Here is a 21,466-nt window from a genome sequence, read left to right on the forward strand (position 1 = left end):
GCATGGTAAATTTTGTGGTTACTTAGTTTTGACTACAAAAAACATGGTCAAATTATGTTAAACCATGGTTCATTTTCATAAGGGAATGTCATCCTATTTAACTATCTATCAGGTGATATTATTGAATTCAGCAGAATTCAATAATATCATGCCATTGTTATACACTCACTGAGCACTTTATTAGGAACACTATACTCAAACCAGCCAGTCTGGCATCAACAATCATTCCACATTCAAAATAGCTGAGATCACATTTTTTCCCCATTCTGGTGGTTGATGTGACCAGTAACTGAAGCTCCTGACCCGTATCTGCATGATTTTATGCAATGCACTGCTGCCACATGATTGACTGATTAGATAATCACATGAATAAGTAGATGTACATTAGCCTAATAAAGTTCTCAGTGAACGTATCTAAAAATATACTAGTCAGGCTCAGTGTAGCTTGACTGTCGTTTAGCTATTTTAATTCAAGAGTAGATCATAGCTTGGGAAACTAGTTGCATTGTAGCTTTCCAAACACTGGTGCAGACAGGAGGTAATTAATGGTCAACCATGACAGAGAAGCAGTATATTTTCTTTAAAACTTTTTATTTATGATATCATCAAAACAGATGTCTGCATTTATAATATCTACACTTACACAATATACAAGTTACCATACAAAATCTACAAAATGATAACGACAAACATGTAGTTTGACAGATAACAGTTGTACAGCATAAACTGACAGAACACTGTTTATTTTGCCATATATATTTATCTGTGTTTGGCACTTGACCACATGTTGCTGTCATGTGCAGTTTAGATATAAAATATACCAGATGCTTGTTATATTTTTATGAAGGAGATTCCACAAAAATGCAGAAGCTGCAGGAAAAAGCTCCTTCATGAATTGTTCGGTTTAAGCATTAAGCATATATGGCTTATAAAATGTTATTTAAACATTATAGCCATGATTTCACAGCAAATTCAGAGGAAACCCCGTTTCATATGCAGCATTAAATATTATGTTTGAATGAGTGCTTGTGTGTTTATGTATGAAATGGATTTGCATTACAGAGAAAATGCATATGTCATTCTTTTAAACAACATTTGAAACTAATCAGGTTGTGTGGACATATTTTTACACATTTCTGCTGTGATTTCCCTTTCTGACAAATGGTGATTTAAATGTACTGTATGCATAAACAACACTGAATAAACACATCAGTACTCAAAAAGCACCACATACATACCGCATACATACACACATATTCTTCATGAAAGCAGTAAATGTGGAGAATACGTTCAGTTTGAGGTGCAGATTCATATGTATCTTTGTGCAATATGACTCGAGCTGTAATTTTATCCAGGATATGAAAATAAAATGACTAAAAAGACCCATATGTGGTAATTAAGGCTAAGATTCAGTCTAATTAAAGTTCAATAAGCAGTTTTTTTTTTTTTTTTGCATGTTGCTTGTATGTTGACAATGCAAACATGTAGCATTTGTTTAGATAGACAGTTGGCATGGGCACTGTATTGACTGAATCAAGGTCTGGATAGAGTAAAAAGAACCTATAAGTTTGTACTGGTTCATAGTTGGATGAGTATGTGCATAGTAACGTGTGATCTTTGCTGTTCATTGTCATAAACCTGCATAAATATGCTTTCACTGTACAAATGATTTGTTGAAAGAAAAGAAAATGACATAGTTGAATAATAACAGTGGGTTCATTATATAATAAAGCTTGTTTTTTGGTTTTGTGGTGTGGTGAATTGTAGTACCCAATAAGTAAAACCATAAATAATATCTACATTTCCTTTGTCTAATACTTTCATGTTCCCTGTTTTGAAGCAGAAAGATCAATATTATAGTTGTCCCTATGAAAATATGAATTTGTTTGGTTGATATGACTATATGTTTATTATTACTATTTAGCCAAACGAATTCAGAGTATTTTTGTCTTGTTTTCCAGTGAAAATATCGAAACATTAAAACGAGATACATTTACATTTTAGTAATATGTATGTGTAAATGAAAAAGCAATTTTCCAGGGTAAAAAAACAAAACCTTGATTCAAAGGGAAAACAGGATTATTTTTCTTACTCCGTTGGCAAATTGTTTTTTCTTGTTTAAGCATAAACCCCACCAAATGTTTTTGATATCTCTGAAAACAAGACTTCATATCTTTTTTTTTTTGCTAAGTTTGTTAGATATTTTAACCAGGAAATAAGACAAAAACACTCAGTAACAAATGTGTGTTTTTTTTCATGGCATTACATCATAATGCCATGAATATTTCATAAAAAATAAAATAAACATCAAAACTTCAAGGAAAAAAACTCATCTGCCTCTCCTCAGTTGATTTATGTGCTGAAAAGAATTGAAATACTAGAAATACTAGGAATGATATTGGTCATTGTGTGTGTAAACTGAATTAGATGTGGTCTCATTTTATATTGGGTGTCTTTAACTACTATGTACTTCAGCATTTGATACAATGTACTTATTATGTTACATACATGTTGTTGCATCATAATTATATTTTGAGTACTTGCATTCAATTACATCTGTAGTTACACTGTTACCCTTAACACTAACCCTAAACATAACCCTATCCTAACCCTAAACCCTAAATCCTAAACCTACCCATACCTCAACCTCAGTAGCAGCAAATTAGAATTTTGTGTTGTTACACAATAAATACATTGTATTATATGTATTTTAATGTTATTACATAGTAATAGTTAAGGACACCTAATATAAAGTGGGACTGATCATTCTTAAAACTCATAAATGAATATAGTATATTTTGGTATTGAGTTATTTTAAATACCAGTATAAAGGTGCATTGAAATGCTGGGACAATTTTCTTAAACTCAGCCCTAAACCAATCTTGGTTAACATTAAAAACCCTTATCTGTGTTTGTTATTTATGAGGAGGTACATTTCAGTTTAGATGTTTTCAACAGGATGTGATGTCACTTATGTCACCATCTATTGTGTCAAAAAGCCCTATACAACGATTTCAGAGGGCAGAGATACACATGAACATGGGCTTTTTAGTGTGCGTAACCTTTGTGAACGTCAGCATGTGAGTTTTTGAACACTATGGAAAAATGGTTGCATACTTCCATGTTTCCTTTTGCTAAAAAATCTTGCCCAGTGAGGCCCACAGACACTTAAATAGGGGTGGAGTTTCGGAGTCCAGGCTCTGTTGATGTTTAAATGATATTGAACAGAAAGACCTGTGTGAGAGAGGTTATGACATAAGTGATTCACTGGCCGGCACCGCTCGGGTCACACTGCAACAGTCGCACAATGGAAGGGTCACTCTTTGCACCCTCTACAAACTCCTCCATTGACAGCTTACCTGTTTGAGAACACAGGACACAGGTCGAAAATGAACAGCTATCAAGCAGCAGGGGTTAATACTTTGGGGAGGTATTATCATGAAGTCAGACTAATGCAAATGATTGGAAAAGCATACCACCATACTACACTTACTACTTCTCCAGTATATAGTGTTATACTGTGCACAGTAACATTTTCTATATGGATTAATTACTTGGATGACCTGCAACATTTGCCATGTTGAGCACTATACAACTGAGCTTCCTACAGAGAGAGAAAGTAAGAAAGCTCACCATCACGATTTGTGTCCATCTGGCGGAAGATCTTCTCAGTGCGTTTCTCAGGTGTAGACTCGTCCTCAGGCATTTTCATCACTGAAGAAACCATCTTATATATGGCCTGAGGAACAAACACATCAAAGAGAACATCAGCTTTGTTGAACAGTACACTGCATGGAATATTGGAGTAGGCAAACAAGTGCAAAAAAATCTCTGCTCTGCAAAAAAGTTATTGATTTGAACTGCTCTTCATAGATAGCAACTCACTAAAATATGGGACAATGGGCATCCCGTACATGGCGTCATAATTTCTGCCAAAGTACGGGATGCCCCGTCTAATACGGTACTCTTGGCTACCCCGCAAACAGGAGAATTAACGTACAATAAAACTGTTCAGTCAATTTTGCAGGTAAACCCAGAAGACTAATTCACCATGGGTTCCCTCGGGAATTTCCTATGGGTTTGTAGAATAGGAATTTTTGATTTACGAGTAAAATAAGATCTGTGGTGAAACGTTCTTGAAGAGACTTTCACATTTTGCTCTAGAACATAAATTGCACACCGTCATAACTCAAATGTCGATTTTGAAGCTGTTGAGTCTTTTAAAAATGCATGTTGCTAACCTATCGCTACATAAGGACTACAACAGTCATCCGTTTTGTAAAGCTTGTAGATCACATACACATGGTAGTTGTAGTCCTTAATTAGCACTCTGATAGCAAAACACTTTTTAAAAACACAGCAGCTTCAAAATTTACATTTGAGGTATGATATGTAATTTATGTTCCACAACAAAACGTGAAAGTCTGTTCAAGTTATTTTAACCACTTATTTTATGTTAATCTAAAACTGCCATTATGAAAACCCATAGGAAATTTCCAAGGGAAATGATAATGGCTTGATAATGCTAAAGTGTTTTCTGGGTTTTTGGACTAAAACCTGAACAGCTCTAATGATTCCAATAGCAGTTGATGTTAGCATGTTGCTAATGCTACACTAATCAGGCAATACTTTAATAAGTACACAAAATACACAGCACACACACAAATATTGGGTAAAATAGTCTATAGTTAATTAGATTGCATTCTTTTTATTTAAAGGGGAGGCTGTGGCTCAGTTGGTAGAGCGGGTTGGCCACTAATCCACATGACTCCACATGCCGAAGTGTCCTTGGGCAAGACACTGAACCCCAAGTTGCTCCCAATGGCAGGCTAGCACCTTGCATGGCAGCTCTGCCGCCATTGGTGTATGAATGTGTGTGTGAATGGGTGAATGAGTCACAGTGTAAAGCGCTTTGAATACTGATAAGGTTAAAAAGGTGCTATATAAGTGCAGACCATTTACCATTTATACTTTTTTAATAAAATATAACTATTTATAATTAATATTTCTCTTGACTCATTGGCCATTTTGGCTGAATGTTTTCAAGGGGTTCATTTAGCCATTTACATGCACTCGCTGTCAGTTTCAGAGAGTGCACTATTCTCCCCAATAGCTGCAAAGATGTCAAATTCAATTGTCTATGTGAGCAAAAATACTTGCCTACTACACTCAGTCTGCTCTAATTGAGCAAAAATGCTGGACACAAATGAAAATTTATTCATGAAACAATTTTTTTCCAGTCAGTTCAAAAACAAGGTTATAAGGCACAATCCAAACCCCTGAGATTGACAGAATATGATACTGTAGATTTGCCATACGCTATTATTCTTGGAACTAAAATTGCTGAAAAACACTAATCTTCTCTACAAGGTTGGGCATATCACCTCCGTAAGCATAAAACCATTGAAAAGTGTTGACTGGTTATGTCATTTCAGGTGAATGCATATACGGGAGGCCTCCATGTGGCTTGTTCAAGCTTCTCATAATATAGGTACAACTTTAATACGCTTGTTATATAACACTGAGGCTGGAATTTTTGGACAGTGAGTTAAACTTCTCCATCAATATCAGACTACAAGGACTTTAAGATCGTCTCAGAGTCTACTGTTGTGAGTTACAAGGACTCGTCCTAAAACTATGGGTGATCGTTCTTTTTCTGTCATGGACCATCGCTTGTGGAATGCTTTGCCAATATTGATTAGGTCTTGTCCAACCTTAGATCTTTTTAAGTCTAATCTAAAGACCCACCTGTTCCAGTATCATCTTATGGTGCTATTTTATGTATACTGCAAACAACTGAGGGAATATAAATGTTAGTCAAAAGGAGGTACACAAGTTAAATGGCTAACATAATTATATGTCACTGGGCACCATGGAAGCTGATATGCTTAAAGGATTACATCAAAGGACCTATCATGTTAAAAAGACCTATCAGCTTATGGTATGTAGATTTTCATGACTGAATTTAAAAGTAATTTCTGTGGAACAGGATTTTTTGACCAATGAGATTTGACTGTGGGCAGGGCTACCCAGCTCAACAGCAAAGAAATAGATGCCAAGCGACTGTACATTGGTTGTCACTGATATGGCTAGTTAAGGGGCGTTCACAGTGACCTAGCACATTTGCATACATTTTTAATCTCTGCTCAACTTTGTTGCATTTCTCTTCTAGGAAAACAAACCAAAAATATGAATGCCTCGTCTTACACTGCACGACTAGCTGAAGAGTTGATTTCTGTCTAATCAAATTTACGATGACAATGTCCCTCCCCAATACAAGTAAACAAATCACGGTTCATGGCTCTAATAACTAAGCTAACTATAGTTAGTAATTATCTAAAGACCTTCAGTATTTCCAGGGTCATAAATGAATGGGGATTATGTAAAAAAATGCCCCTGAATTAAAAATGTTATGACAAAAACAGAAAAAGAAAAAAATTAATAATGCTCTTGTTTTGTTTGTCAAATCTGATTAAGCCTAATACATATTATCAGAAAAAATGAGTTGATGCTAATTAACATTTATAGATAACAGCTTAATGAATATAATTTGGAATTTATATGAATCAATTTATAAAAATAAAGATTTATTTTTATAATTATTTTTAGTATTTTATTTGACATAAAAAGACCCTCATAAAAGTAAAAATGCCCCTTAAAATCAGACCCAGAGGGCAAATATTGCCCCATATAAACCAGTAAGTTAATTTCTCATCCTGGTCCCGCAGAAAAATCCTGTTTCAAGAAATACGTCAAAACAGGAAAGTAAACTAAAAAGATTATTTGTCACTTTGTTGTGTGATGCCTGGTTTGGACATAGTTCAACCAAACATAACAGATGTATAGAATCACAATCACATAAACGCACCTGTACAATCTCTAGCATTTCTGCCTTGCTTATGTATCCATTTCCATCCAGATCATACATACTGAAGGCCCACTTTAGCTTCTGATCCAAACGGCCACGTGATGTGACGCTCAAAGCAATGATGAACTCTCTGAAATCTATTGTTCCATCTCCATTGGCGTCGAAGGTTCGGAAGACGTGCTCGGCAAACTTTGATGCATCTCCATAGGGGAAAAAGTTGCCGTAAATCTTCTTAAATTCATCCATGGAGAGCGCACCGCTGGGACAGTCCCGCAGGAAGCCCTTGTACCACTCCTGGATCTCATGCTCGGTAAAGTCTGTGTTTTCCACCAAGTCTTGCATCATCTCGGGACGGAGCTTGCTGTTTTGCTTTCCCATGTTGATTGTCTAGTTTCAACTGGAGAGACGAGAAAGAGAGATAATAGGATGGAAAGTGTAAAAACAGTTACTAACATTCTGCCGAACATCTCCTTTTGTGTTATACAGAAGAAAGAAAGTCATACTGGTTAGGAACTCATGAGGGTGAATGAATGATGGCAACTCCCATTACAGTTAACAACACAATTCATTGAGTCTCTGAGGCGCAGAAGAAGTGAAACAGAGATGTTTGCAAAGAATCTGGGAAGAGCACATACGAAAACAGAAAACAGATCTGATGGGACGACCCCCATTTTAATAATCTACTAGTATGCATGCAAAGCACTGCATTTCTGCCACGTATCTAACTCTTGTCTTCCTTTTCCCATCTGTCAACTGAACTTTCCATTGGTAGACCGCAACGATGCTCTCACCTGCTGCTGTGTGTGTGCAGCTGCACCAAAATCATTTCCTGATGCAAATGTCTTGAGTGTGCCTACAGTCCTACACAGCCAGAATGCACGTGATCCTGACAGCACATTTTAGGGTCATACTATGCAATGGATTCTTTTTATAGTTTGTTTTGTGTAAGACTTTTTCTATCAGACAAATAACGTGTTGAAGTGTTGATACATTCCATTGTGCCACCTTGAGGTAAATAATACATTTCCATACATGTTGGGACATACAGTAATTATGAATTTAGAAAGGTCCTATAGATCCTAACAGGGTTCAAAGTTTTACAGTTTAATATGACAATTACTAGCCTTTGGTCAAGGCTGCGAAACTAAAAGGTGCTAAAAGATAATAACAGAGTTGACATTTTGAGATAATCTCTTCACTTCTTCAAAGGAAGATTTTCGACATTTATACTGCACAAACTTTATTTTCTGTCCCCTAACCCTAAACCTAACCCTCACAGAAAACTTTCTGCATTTTTTAATTTTCAAAAAACATTTAGTATGATTTATAATCTGTTTTCCTCATGGGGACGGCAAAATGTCCCCACAACGTCAAAATTTTTTGGGTTTTACTATCCATATGGGGACATTTGTTCCCCACAAAGTGATAAATACACACTCTCTCACACACACACACACACACACACACACACACACACACACACACACACACACACACACACACACACACACACACACATTATTAGACAAATAAAATAAAGTTGAATGTAAATTTTCTTAAAAATATCTACATTAACAAATTTCAAAAGCTGGCATCAGCTGTTTTGCTATTTGCAGTATATGAAGGCCACAAATATCCTATTTTATATAGCATGACCCATTATTCTCATCTATATCCGCTGAGATGAGAGGGGACAGAGAAACCGATGGGGGAGAGTGATGGGGGACAAAAAACTAACATTTATAGAGATTATGAGATGGAGAAACTGAACCTCATTTTGTAAACAGGAAGCAGTCCATCAGTTGGGCTTTCACTGCTACTCACGTACTGCATGTGACTGTCAAGCCCTACACTATATATAGCAAGTGCTTTTTTAATATCTACTTTAATAAAGAAAACCCAATGTGAAAAAAGAAATAAAATAAAACAAAAATATGTATATTCAATTAAACATGTAATCGATCAATGTCATATTAAACACTATAAAATGCTGACACTCACATAACATTTTTACTGTTTCTCTCACATACAGCATGTGCATGTTTATCTGAAACTGTCAGTCATAAATGCTGAAACAAGTTTAAATTAATGGAACAAAATGTAAAGTGACTGCTTTTGAATGCTCATCTAAGATGAGAATTCAAAGAGCCTCTGCTGTACAACTATCATGCCAAATCTTAGTACCCCTGCTAGAACCTCCCTTGGTTCCAAAGCGAATCCATTAGCTGACAGAACTTTTTTGGGGTGCTTTCTTCTGTGCCCGATTAGCACATCTTTATACATAAAGTCTACTTCACATAAAAATATGTGAATGAAGGTGTTTATATTTTAAATATCGCACGTCACATTATGTCACTGAAGCTACAAATGCACATATTCATAATTTCTCAAGCAAGCTAAATAATTAGCCTGATAGCTTAGCATATAGCACACACAATAAGAAACAAAAGTTATATGGGTTTTGGAGAACATTAGGTTGGGTGAGTAAATCTGTATTTTTGCATGAACTATCCCTAAGCAGTCTTGGTTATTCAGAATGGCAGCCAACATCAAATGCACAACAGACTTTTGTGCCACTCTTGTGGCAGTAACACACGTATAAAAGCATCAAGCTCAATCAAAGTTTAATTGCTTAATGGATATACAGCATTTTAATTATTTTGAAGTGGGTTGTCATGGTAACATTCCAACATGATCACACAGGAAGTTGGCAAGCCATTTCCGAAAGTTCTGGTACCCTAGGTTCAGCAACAGTATGCTGTCTCACTGACATGCCCTATCTCCCATCAGACATATTTGGAACAACACAACATCAATTACTTTCCCTCGAGGCACGACTGGTAGCACATTGCGTTAGTTGCATGGGAGACCACAGTTCAAACTCCATTCATACGAGGAAGTTATCACATTTGTATAAACAATCCCAAGTGTGATAAGGAGGTTGCATTTTCATTCCTAACATTGGATTTTGTCTCTACTAATGGTTAGGGTTAGATTTGAGTTTTGGTTTGGGGGTAGATTAAATAAAATAAGCATTTTTCTTCATTGTTTTACACCCTGATCAGCTGAAAAAATTTTTTTTACACCTGGCTTCTGGCGACATCTCCTTGATATAATTGAGTGTCACACTTGTTTATATGCTCTGAAACACTTACTGCTATAGCCTCTTGAGGGAGTGTTTTCAAATTAGGTCAACATATACCGATTTCAGCTGAAGAAAAATCGGCACACATTGTCGAATTTTATATGAGATCTAACGGTCAGTGAAGCACATATAGTGACTTTCAATAATCAAATAATGTGCCGTTAACGAACAATGGGAATTATCGCTAAAACAAAATAAGGAACGAGACCACTCAAATCACACACAGCTAAATGAATGCAGAGGGACACAATGCACAGATCGAAGAATAAAGAATATAAATGAAATGAGACTATTACATTTTCTGAGGAAAATCTGTATGTAATATTTGTGCACATCAAAAGACGTCAACACAATGCTTGGATGTTGTGAGTGGTAATTGCCAGGATATTGCTATTTGATTGCTAGAGTGTTTTTTTTATGTTGCTATGCAGTTGAAAGAGATTCTAACCTGGTGAAAATTGTGTTTAGGGTATTGCTAGCCTTTGCTATTGTAACATTGTAGTAACCTTGACTGTTGTAACCATGTTTTGGGGGAGGAAACCATGGTTTTACTACAGTATTATTTTATTATCCATATAGTAACCATAGTTTTTACTATAGTAATATTGTAGTAACCATGATTCATTTTGTGGTTATTATGGTTTTACAATAAATAATAGCTAAACTTAAGCTCAACTGACAGCATTTGTGGCTGTGACGAGGAGGAGGGCGGGGCACGGGCGTGAGTCTGCATCCGGCTCGGCCTTATCCCTCTCCTCGGCTGATTAGCCCAAACAACACACGGCCCAGCTCCGCCCTCCTCCTCATCACAGTGACATAACATTGATTACCACAAAAATTTATTTTGACTCATCCCTTCTTCTTTTTTTTTTTATTAATAATAAAATGTGGGTTGCAGTGAGGCACTTACAATGGAAGTAATTGGGAAAAATTTTTGGAGGATTTTAAGGTAGAAATGTAAAGCTTATAATTTTATAAAAGCACACATTAATTCTGTTAAAAATCATGTATCATTTGAATGGTAAAGTTGTTTAATTTGTACACAGAAAGTGATTTTTTCCACAGTAAAATCATGTTAACTGCGTCTTGTGGCTATAGTTTTGAAAAAGTGAGTATTTAAATGTTTTCTGATTGTCCCCATTCACTTCCATTGTAAGTGCATCTTGTAACCAAGATCTTTGCTTTTTTTTAAGAAAAGGAGGGGCAAGTCAAAATGACTTTTTGTAAACAATATTATGCTACAAATGCTGTCGAATGAGCTTAACTTGTATTGGAGCTGGAATATTCCTTTAAACTATGATTGGTTAATAGCTATAAGGGAATGTCACTCTAATTAAATATAAAACAGGTGGTATTATTGAATTCTGCAATCTAACTGCAGTCTTAAATAATATTATCAGATTGTTATATATCTAAAAATTTTTTAGCTTCAATTAAAAAGATTATGGGACTTGTTCTGTCCATTTTATCGTCCACTTTAGTGAAAATTATGTCGTTCATGTTAAAGTTATTGGCTTGCAAATGCCTAGTAACACATTGTGGTAAGTTTTAAAAGTGCTAACTTCTGAGTGTGATCACCAGATTTTGAGAAGAAAACTGATTATTTTCAATCGCACAGAGGCATCTGTTGTTTTGATTGTTATCCTGGATGGGGCTGTGCCACCATCACCCATGACATCACCCCTGATCCCTGCTCAGGACAAGCCACGTTCTTCAGAGCCTGAGCTTAGCCTGTAATTATAAAGCAGAGCTTGTTGCCTATGGGATCAGTGATGTTCTTGGATTCTCTATTTCCAGGGTCAACCGCTCAAAGATCTCTGTCTCAAATTAACCATAAGACTCTTAGAGCCTTCAGTAGCACTGCAGTGATGGCACGCTTACATAACAACAGACCGACAGACAGCTTGGCTACAGGGGAACACAAGTTACTGATGTTGAGGCAGGTGACAGGTAACTCAGGAATATATCACACCCAACCGACAGTCACATGTGTTTGTTGTGAGCAGACACAGTGCACATATAACACTTTATTTCAATCAATGCAGTACATTAGCATCATGCTAACATCCAACTAGCCAATGAATCCTGAGCCCAAACAAGAAGCAAGATGAAACTTTGAATCATGTTGGCCTAAGCTGATTGAAACATAACCAAAGTTGACCTAAACATAAGGTAGTAAACAGAGTTACTCAAGTAAACAGGAGAATCTTACAGGTCTATATAAAGCACAATAAAGCCGGCAAAGCTCATGATGAGACTTTTTGCCACTTTTTATTTATGGCTCACTTTATTTACTTAGTATTTTTTTTTTGTTTGTCTTGTTTTCCAGTTAAAACATCTAAACAAACCTTGGAAAGCCAAGCATATAGACTGATGATGTAATTTCTTATTATTTTGTGTGACTTGAAAAACAATGGCAGTATATATGGAAAAAAACATAATTTGTTTTTTACACAGCTTCGAGGTGACTTATGTGTGATGTTATATGACATTCAGTGTGAATACATAATAACAGCTACTGTTATTATGTATTGTGGAATAGCTGTAAATTAATAAATATATATGGCTGTCGAACACGGCTTTCAGTGGATAATGACTTAAATTGTGTGTTTCTCACACAAAGCTTCATGGCTTTTTTTCTTTTGGACCTTCATCCTTCTTTCACTACTTGAACATGCTGCATAACTTCTTTGTTGTTCTACGGAGGAAATTCATATAGGTTTTGAACAAAATGAGAGTGAGTAAATGGTGACAGAATTTTCATTTTGGGGTGGACTATCCCTTTAAAATATGGATTTTCAGAATAATAACAGAGATTAATGCTTTCTGATGGAGAGTCATACAAATGATGTGTATCTCAGCAGGAAGGTGTGTGTCATGTGACAGAGAGGTTGATTTCTCCTCCACCCCTCAAAACCACAGAGGGTAAATAAACCACATGCTCAGAAACTGAACTATGACTATGGAAATGTCAAAGCTGCACACGTCTTTAGGAGGTAGCCTGATGCGATCACGGAATTAACACATGAAACTCTGTCAATATTTCCCTGTTCTTTCTCAAGCTTGCCAAAATAAACATATAACTGCATTAACTGTACAAGAAAAGAACCGGACTAATCTATGTATGAGTTATCGTGGGTGCATCTAGAGACATGAATCAATCTGCAAATTTCCTTCCAATATTAACAGTCATTTGCAGTGCTTATGCTCTCATGGCTAAGCTCAATGAACGCTTGGACTGATCTCACAGTGAGATCGGAAAGAGTAGGTCGACTTTTCTTTATATAAAATTGGTGTTTACTTACTGAAATTCATAACATTGCCCCATGTGGCCAAAGCAGTAAGTGTTTTTGGGCGTAATGGTCACGTATGAGCGCCATTTTCCAGGTTTAATGTCCACGAAGCGAGTTGTTTTCTGCTGTACGGGCACATATGTAGAGCGTGGCCGCCACTGATTATGCAATTGTGGTTACTCTCTGATCACAATAGGATTCGATCCACGTATTCCCAGCTGATGTGGCGCACATCCAGATGTGACACACTTCTGGGTGCACCACAGGGGAAAGCAATGTTGCCAATTTTAGTGTATCGGAACTATAAGAAACAACATGCCAACATCCCATGTGATCATGTTGTCTAAAACAGAAGTCAAGGTGGAACAAACTGAATTTCAAATTGATCCAATTCAGGCATAAAATTTTAGCTAGCCTCCAATCCAACTCTTTATTTTAAGAAAGGAAATGCCTGTGAACAAATTTGCTTTCTCATTCCATATTTATTTATGTAATACAAATGACTACTGAAGGTCAATAGCCTGTGATACGCTTCCCTTGTCTCATTCCAAACCCTGATGTTTCCTTTTTTCCTATTTAAAATCATGGTTACATTTGGGATTTGGATAAGGGGTTAGACTTCATAGTTAGGTTTAGGTTTGGGTTAGGGGTTAGACTTAGAAAAAAAAAATCTTTACGACTGCAACTGGCCAATGGTTTGTTTATTTTTAATTTCTCTATGGGAGTAAACATTGTATGTTTTGGTACAAGCCAACTTATATGATTTCTCATGATTTTACCATCTTGCACTATTATTCCGACTTCTCATGGACCAGATTGATGTGGTTCAAATGCATTATTAATGGGAGATTTTTATCGGCCTCTCTGAACTGAGTGATGTCTGTTTTATAATGCTGTCCCATGGCTTACAGTATATAAAGATATGTAACCTCTGATTTTCATTACTTTCAAAAGTAATGTACACTGTATCAACATTACATGTGTGATATTACTAACTGAGAAGAGAAAAGGGAAACATCTTATGCGATGGCAAAAATAAAGTGAAAATATAAAGTTCAGAATGAACCATGACCAGCAAAGAACTTTTACCCTTTAGATAATCAAACTGGTTTCTGTCAGGTTTCTCTCTCTCTCTCTCTCTCTCTCTCTCTCTCTCTCTCTCTCTCTCTCTCTCTCTCTCTCTATCTCTCTCTCTCCTTGTACCTGCAGGATTAACTCAAAGGCTCTGTGGGGCTAATTTGAAGTAATAGGATATAAATATAGACTCATGTCTGTTATTTAAGTAAATATCTTATACCAGGACTTGGTGATAAAGGACATGCAGTAGGTAGACAATGGATTGCACCAGTAACGTGTAAAACACTGAACAATGTGCTTTTATATCTCAATATTGCAATGTTTTGAGAAATTAGTGGACTTAAGTTCTCAGGACCAATGAAAACATGCATCACTGTACACTGTGCATAAATTTGGAATTTAAGTGACGTCAACAACCGTAAACGTATGGAAGAGGATTACAGGAAGCATCTAAATACTGTATATGTTATATAAATACAGTTCCACATCATTAAAAATGTGAAGGCTTAAAAATAGGCTTGGATTATACATGGTTATTTATAAGCGTCTGTGATGGCCGTTAAACGAGTATTTGGAAGGATAAAATGGTGACATCATCTCTCAGCTGCGACTTCTTCTAAGACCTTTGTCCTTACAGAACAGTTTGAAAACACTGCAAAATAAGACTGTGGGTCTATAAATAAGAAAATAAGATTTAAGATCCAGCCAAAGACTGGACTAAAATAATGGACCCTGGTAAATGTTTGTACGTCTACTTAATTGAGAAACATTCAAGGAATGCATTTTAAAATAGTTATAAATATCACAGAACCCTCAACTGTCCTATTTCGCCAGTGACAAGGCCATAAAAGATTCAAATTGAACCATTTTTCTCTGATGAAACAACATGTCTAGTTGTCTAGTTTAACTTTAAATGTCCAACCATCAATCAGCTTCTAAAACAGCGTTAACTCATCTTAAACTAGCGTTGCTGAACCCTGACACAATCCTTCTGTGAGAACAACCGCCATCGCGAAACACGTTCAACATGTGGTGACTGAATTCCAGTTCATGCTGTTAGTGTAAATATTTGTGCAGCTCCTATTTTTAGAAACCATATTCATAATGTTTACTCTTGCACTTTTAAATCATTGTCAATTAAAGCAATATCGACATGACACATCACACAATCACAACAAACAGGAAATGCTTTAGCGACAAATTGAACGTAGAGCAAATGAGCCGTGAAAAGACTATTACTCAACACCATGGACAATTACCATGCTTTCATGATGTTCATTATTGTTCTGAGCTGCAGTCACTGTGAATTATTATCATTAAAAACACAACCCTGACAGCTCACAGACTGATGTGCCACTGGGCATCAAGCTCTCTGAGAATTAGCATGTACTTCAGTATGCTATACTGACACTGAGATTCAAAGAGAAAGTGATTGGTTTGGAATGGCTTAGATCTTCAGAGCAAAGGAAGTTCAATCTAGAGATTGATCTTCCACCAAGGTACTGTATATTTTGACTCTCTTGAGGCGCACAACTAAAACCAAGGCATCCATGGATGGCAACAGTGATGATGCCCTGATCCCAAACCACACAGATCCTTTATATGTGATTATCTACATCCATCCAATATGATATTACACTAGAGATGAGCTGGGCATGCTGATACTATCCATGCTTTCCTTCAAATGATCAGAATTAGACACAAAGCAGTAGTTGACCATTTACAAGCCCACATTCTTAAACATACATATTTTAGGGTCACTCTTTACAATAAGGTTGTATTCATTAACATTGAAGTCGCAATGAACAATACTTTTTCAGCACATATTAATCTTGCTTAATGTACGTTTTAACGTATAATAGTTTATTTTAACATCAAAAGTTGTATATGTTAACATTAGTTAATACACTATGAACTAACATGAAATAACAATGAACAGCTGTACATATTTTATTTAACAAAACATTAGCCAAGATTAAGAAATGATGAAAGAAATGTTGTTCATTGTTAGTTCATGAAACATAATGCATTATGTTGTCGAATACTAATTGTTTAATGCAAAAAGGAAAGTATATATTTTAGTTTTTCGCAATTTGTAATACTATTTTTGCCTTCACCTTTTATATATATATAGTCCTTTAGTGTCGCTAATGTTTGCTCACTTAATATGATCCCAAAACATTATATGACTATTAGAAAAATGTTGTTTGAAATAGTTTTAGATGGACTATAACATGTCACACTGCAGGACACCGCTGTCACTTTTCAAGTCATGTCATCTACTCACTGTCAGATTGCCTTCGTCCATCCACCTTAACATAAATGCTGAAATACTGTTTCACCTGTTCACTTTTAGTGCATCCAGCTTTGTTTCCTCTCTCTGTCAGCTCGATATGTCACCAACGTTTCGTTGCAGCTCTTCACAGGAAGCTCTGTGGCCCTTTGAGTGACACTCCCCTCTCCTTTTCTACATTTCTTTCTCCCTCTCTTTATCTAGCTCTCTCTCGGCTCTCGGGGGCTTTACTAAACTCTCCCACAAATCTAAAGGCTCTCTGTTTCCACATCCCTAAAGAACGTCACATATTTCCAAGCGCCCACTTGTTTCTGAGAGTGGGCTTAAACTCTCTCTATAAACAGCATTTTTCTTTACTGGTTTCTGAACTGCCTGTGAGATCAAAACTTTATTTACGTCACTGTGGAACCTGCATACATGCTCAACAATGTGAAAGGAAAAAAAGGCTTCCTGCAACCTGAGCTATTTTGTTAAATGTTTAGAGAGCACCTTTTTAGTTTGTTTATCAAGCTGCAGTGTGAACCTGAATCTCCCATTATATCTCATTATAGTTTCAGTGGACGTGTGATCTGCCGCCTCAGTAAGGTGAACTAATCTGTTGAAGTTAAAACAAAAGGCTTGTTTCCTCTTTCACATAAATCCATGTGATCTTGATATATGTACAATGTGACTTAGAAACCTTTGCATATGAGTTGTAAAATGGTTGCAAACACATTGTCTTACTTTTTCATACGGCATTGAAAATGAGCATTTAAGTCTATTTAAGTAAACTACAAAAAACCCAGAGAAAAATCAAGCTAAAATAAACACTGTGAAAACTGGTAACCTGCAAAAGTTCACTTTTAAATACATTTTAACCTAAAATCAGGTTCAACATGTTATTTGTCAACCATCCCTGCATCTAAGCTCCTGAAGTATATACTCTGTTGTCTAAATGCCACTCCAAAGTGAATGATGAGGCTTTAGCTTTCAGGTGAGAAGCTAATCCTTTTGAATCTTAAAGTGTTCCCTCATCTGAGCCTTATGTTCCAGGATTTATCCAAAGCCAACAGGTCTAAAATCCACTCTGGTCAGCTCCTGGTTGCTTGTCTCAGAGTAAGAAAGAATCAAATCGAACAGAAACAGCAAAAACGGGTGCTGCTTAATTTTGGGTAGAGGTGTCCTCATCCTATCAGCTTTGAATGTGGTATCCATCTTCTTCACTTTTATAGCCTCAACACTGTGTCAAGCAACAGTTTTTCTCCATTCATTCAAACCTCAATGAATACCTCAAGAATGACAAATCTCGGCTTGATCTTTTGGATTTAAAGTCCTCTTCCTCTTTTTGGACATGGAGCATGCATGTTCAACCCACAGTATGACAGCACTTGAGATTTTACCTGTAAGGAAAACCAAGCTAGACACATTCTATTCTGGACAAACTGACAGGACTCACCTCAGAAGTTTGTTTTGGTGCTGTGCCGTGTGATTTTAGATGGCCATAACCTGGGAACCTCTGTGGAGAAGAGGCGTTGGGTGGCCTCAGAGCTGAGATGCAGTGGCAGGTATCAGGAGCACGCTTTGATGCAACCAGCAGCGGCACTGAGAAACTTCCACAAGACTCAGCTTAGTTCAGAGCAGCAAACTGCCTCCTACAGTGACGTCAAAGCTGCTGGTCACATGAGCCATCTGAAAAGCCAATGAGAGCAACCGTTGCCCTGGCAACAGGAACTCAGCAGTGACTCATGCTGCAACTCTGTCACTTTCCTGACTCCTTCTCAAAAAGTTAAGAAGTCTGATAAATACTGCTTATTAAATTGAAACTAAATAATATACAGTGGGATCCAAAAATCAGAGACCACAAAACTGAAAACCTGAGATTAGTTTTTTTATTCAAATCTGGAAGTTAACTGAAAGCTTTAGTATTTTGAAAAGTTGAAATAAAGAAAAGGCATGATGAAAGTTGTGAGGATTCTGCACTATTTCTGGTCACTATTCATTTCTCATTTCTCAGTGACACGAAATGCTTTTTGGAACCTTTTTAAATCATGCTGGATAACATAGATCGTCAAGTTTTGCACAAAATCGTGAACTTCATACTAACTAACGAGTGCATGCTGTCAGACTTTTCACTCAAATGCAAAACCGAATCATTTTCACTAGTGCGCACACACTTTTGGACATCACTGTAAATAAAAATGCAATGAAGCTGTACAAAAAAAAATATTCATTGATTAAAATGCACACAAATACTTACAATGTATTGACCTACAGAATTATAGCACAAAGAAACGCTTCCGCATGCATTTAAAGTGCATTTTTGCTTTTGTTCTCCATTTCGGCTTGCTTGGTCATGATCACATTGTAATGCACAGGGCAGAGAGAATGTGCAACCAATAAGAGCAGACATACCTCACATTGGATTCCATGCTTTACTTAAGCAGATTAAAGGGAAGTCGAAGCCTCCACTCGTTAGCCTTAACGTACAGACACCTTTTAAAGTTGCTTGCTGAGTCAGTGATCTGCAGGGCTGCGGCCTGCACTGCCAGCGATTAATGCATTGTAATAAAACAAAGGAGCTCATGCAAAATACATGCAATGCAATGTCCTGTAGATAGCTTTTGATTTGCATGCATAATGTGTGAAACATACATCATAATACATCTGTAACTGCCTGTAAAATGTCAGGTCCTGTTGAAAAAGTATTGCATTCCTGAAAGGTTGCTCTTTCATAGCTCAGGACACTTAAAGCAGAATTCTTGATTCAGTTCAAGTTAAGCTCATTCAACATAATTTGTGACAATGTTGGTGTGCACAAAAAAGTCATTTTGTTTAACAAAAGTAGAAATCAAGGTTACAGTAAGACACTTACAGTACACTAAAAGTGTAGTGGGCCAAATGTTGGAGGATTTAAAGGCAGAAATGTGACACTTATAATGGTAACTCTTTAAAATAATGTTACAACTGTAAACATTAGTTAACAGCATATAGCTGAACTAACATGTACTAACAATGAACAATAATTTTACACCACTTCTAAATCATGTTAATGTTAATTGCAACATATACTAATACTTTTTAAATTCTAAGTTAAATGTGCTAACAGAAGTAAATATACTATGAACTAACCATGAACAGTTATATTTTTTCAATTGAAATGAACCAAGATTCATAAATACTGTAAAACTATATTGTTAGTTCATGATACCTAATGCATTTACTAATGTTAACAGATGTAACCTCATTATAAAGTGCTTCCCATAGAATTGTATATCAGCACTTACATGAATTCTTCTCTTAAACATATCATTTGAGCTATAAAGTTGTTTAAATCATCGTTTTCACAGTCAATTAAGGGTTTTGATGTTTGCAGCTTTATGTCTTCATAGCATATTGTGTGACAATATGCCCTGCTATTGGGGCATGTTGTCACAAATAGGTCAAAGTGTGTTCAATGAAAAGTATCTGATTTCTTGTGCAAGAACTGTGTAAATGTTCAACAGCTTTTTGTAGCCTGAACTCTGAAGAACTATGCAGAAATTGGCTTTCATAAATAAACCTTCTCTGAGAAATATTTACTGCAGTAAGTACTGTGAAAGCGAGCCCCGGTCTCTCCTAATAAGGGGAATTCAAAACTTGGAGATTAATGCGTTATGATAAAATACGGGAGAACATGCTAAATGCAATGTGACCTCTTGTAGATAGCCGCAGTTTGATTCGCATGCCCAATGTATGAAACAATAAATCATAATGTGTCTTTAAAAATGAGTGCTGTTCATATAGTGCAGAATGTGCATGGTTGGTTACTACAGAAGGAAGGAAATTGTTATTGCTTAGAGGTTGCTCTCTCATAGTTCCTCAAGTTCACATTTACAGTATGTTCCTGCAGAAAAGTCCAGCATGTGTTTTGGATGGTAGTCAACTACATATGATGCTGGTGTCAACATATGAGAAGGCACCAGTTGGCTCTGAGCTGGTCCATGCAGTGCCACGGGCTCTTATCTTTAGATAACATCAGCTTTAGCATGGATAATGAGAGCTGCATGGGAGCTCACTCTAATCTGTTACCTAACCACCCGCTTACACCCCACGGGCATGAGGAGCAGCTATTACAGTCAGAGGTGAACAGTAGTTCAGGCTACTGTCCAACTACTGAATAGTGCATGTGTGTGTGTTTGCCTGAGGTGTGTGTTCCTCAGCCCACTTTGTTCTAAAGACAAAGCTTTGAAGGGTTTAACTGGTAAAGACACTGGGAGATGTTCGGTTTATGTGGATTTTGCAATGTCAGCAAAAAGGTGTTGGTATCTCAGGATTTCCTCTCGATTAATATGACACTCAAAGTGCAGTTTGTCATTTATTGACGTTATCAAGGGGTTCATAAATGACTAATAAGGCATTTACAAAGGCATTATAAATCATTGATGTGCATTATAAAACATCAATAAAAAGCTAAACTTTCAAGTTGCCAAATAGTGAGCATTTTAACTTACATGTTATAAATGTTTAGTATATTAAAAGTATATTAATCAAAAACATAAAATGCCATAATTCATGTTGTATGTCACACTGCAGCACAAACAGACTATTATTGTGAGATTAAAATGAGGGATTATGTCATTTTGTGATTGTATTCATGACTGTAATGTCTTGACTCACTTGTGTTGCCACTTTCCTTGTCATATTGATGAAAAATGGTGCTACTCTGAGTGCTGTCCCAACTCACCTAGGCCTAGTTACCTAAAGTCCTCTACAAAAACACTTTTCAGCTCTTCATGTTCATTCACAGCATATATCATATAATACAGCCTGTT

At 36.4% G+C, this 21,466-nt stretch overlaps 1 protein-coding gene across 2 annotated transcripts; it reads right to left on the reverse strand.

Moving 5' to 3' along the window:
• Positions 1 to 586: 586 nt before the first annotated feature.
• LOC127650983 (neurocalcin-delta B-like) lies at positions 587 to 18,258 on the reverse strand. Of its 2 annotated transcripts, none has more exons than XM_052136669.1 (4): positions 18,112 to 18,258; positions 6,869 to 7,265; positions 3,634 to 3,739; positions 587 to 3,359 (listed from the first exon to the last, which is right to left on the reverse strand). In XM_052136669.1, exons 2-4 carry the CDS (start codon positions 7,244 to 7,246, stop codon positions 3,265 to 3,267), a joined length of 579 nt encoding a protein of 192 aa, XP_051992629.1. In that variant the 5' UTR covers positions 7,247 to 7,265; positions 18,112 to 18,258; the 3' UTR covers positions 587 to 3,264. The 2 variants fall into 2 exon arrangements, with proteins under 2 accessions (XP_051992629.1, XP_051992631.1); XM_052136671.1 differs by lacking the exon at positions 18,112 to 18,258 and adding an exon at positions 16,726 to 16,840.
• Positions 18,259 to 21,466: the final 3,208 nt, after the last annotated feature.

This window comes from Xyrauchen texanus, chromosome 10, assembly GCF_025860055.1.
Source record: "Xyrauchen texanus isolate HMW12.3.18 chromosome 10, RBS_HiC_50CHRs, whole genome shotgun sequence".
Classification (NCBI taxonomy): Eukaryota; Metazoa; Chordata; class Actinopteri; order Cypriniformes; family Catostomidae; genus Xyrauchen; species Xyrauchen texanus.

Coding starts and splice junctions, on each gene's coding strand:
- LOC127650983 (XM_052136669.1), bottom strand. CDS start 7,246: ATGGGAAAGCAAAACAGCAAGCTCCGTCCCGAGATGATGCAAGACTTG. Junction 3,740..6,868: donor AAATGCTAGAGATTGTACAG/GTGCGTTTATGT, acceptor TTTGTTCCTCAG/GCCATATATAAGATGGTTTC. Junction 3,360..3,633: donor GATGGACACAAATCGTGATG/GTGAGCTTTCTT, acceptor GTTCTCAAACAG/GTAAGCTGTCAATGGAGGAG.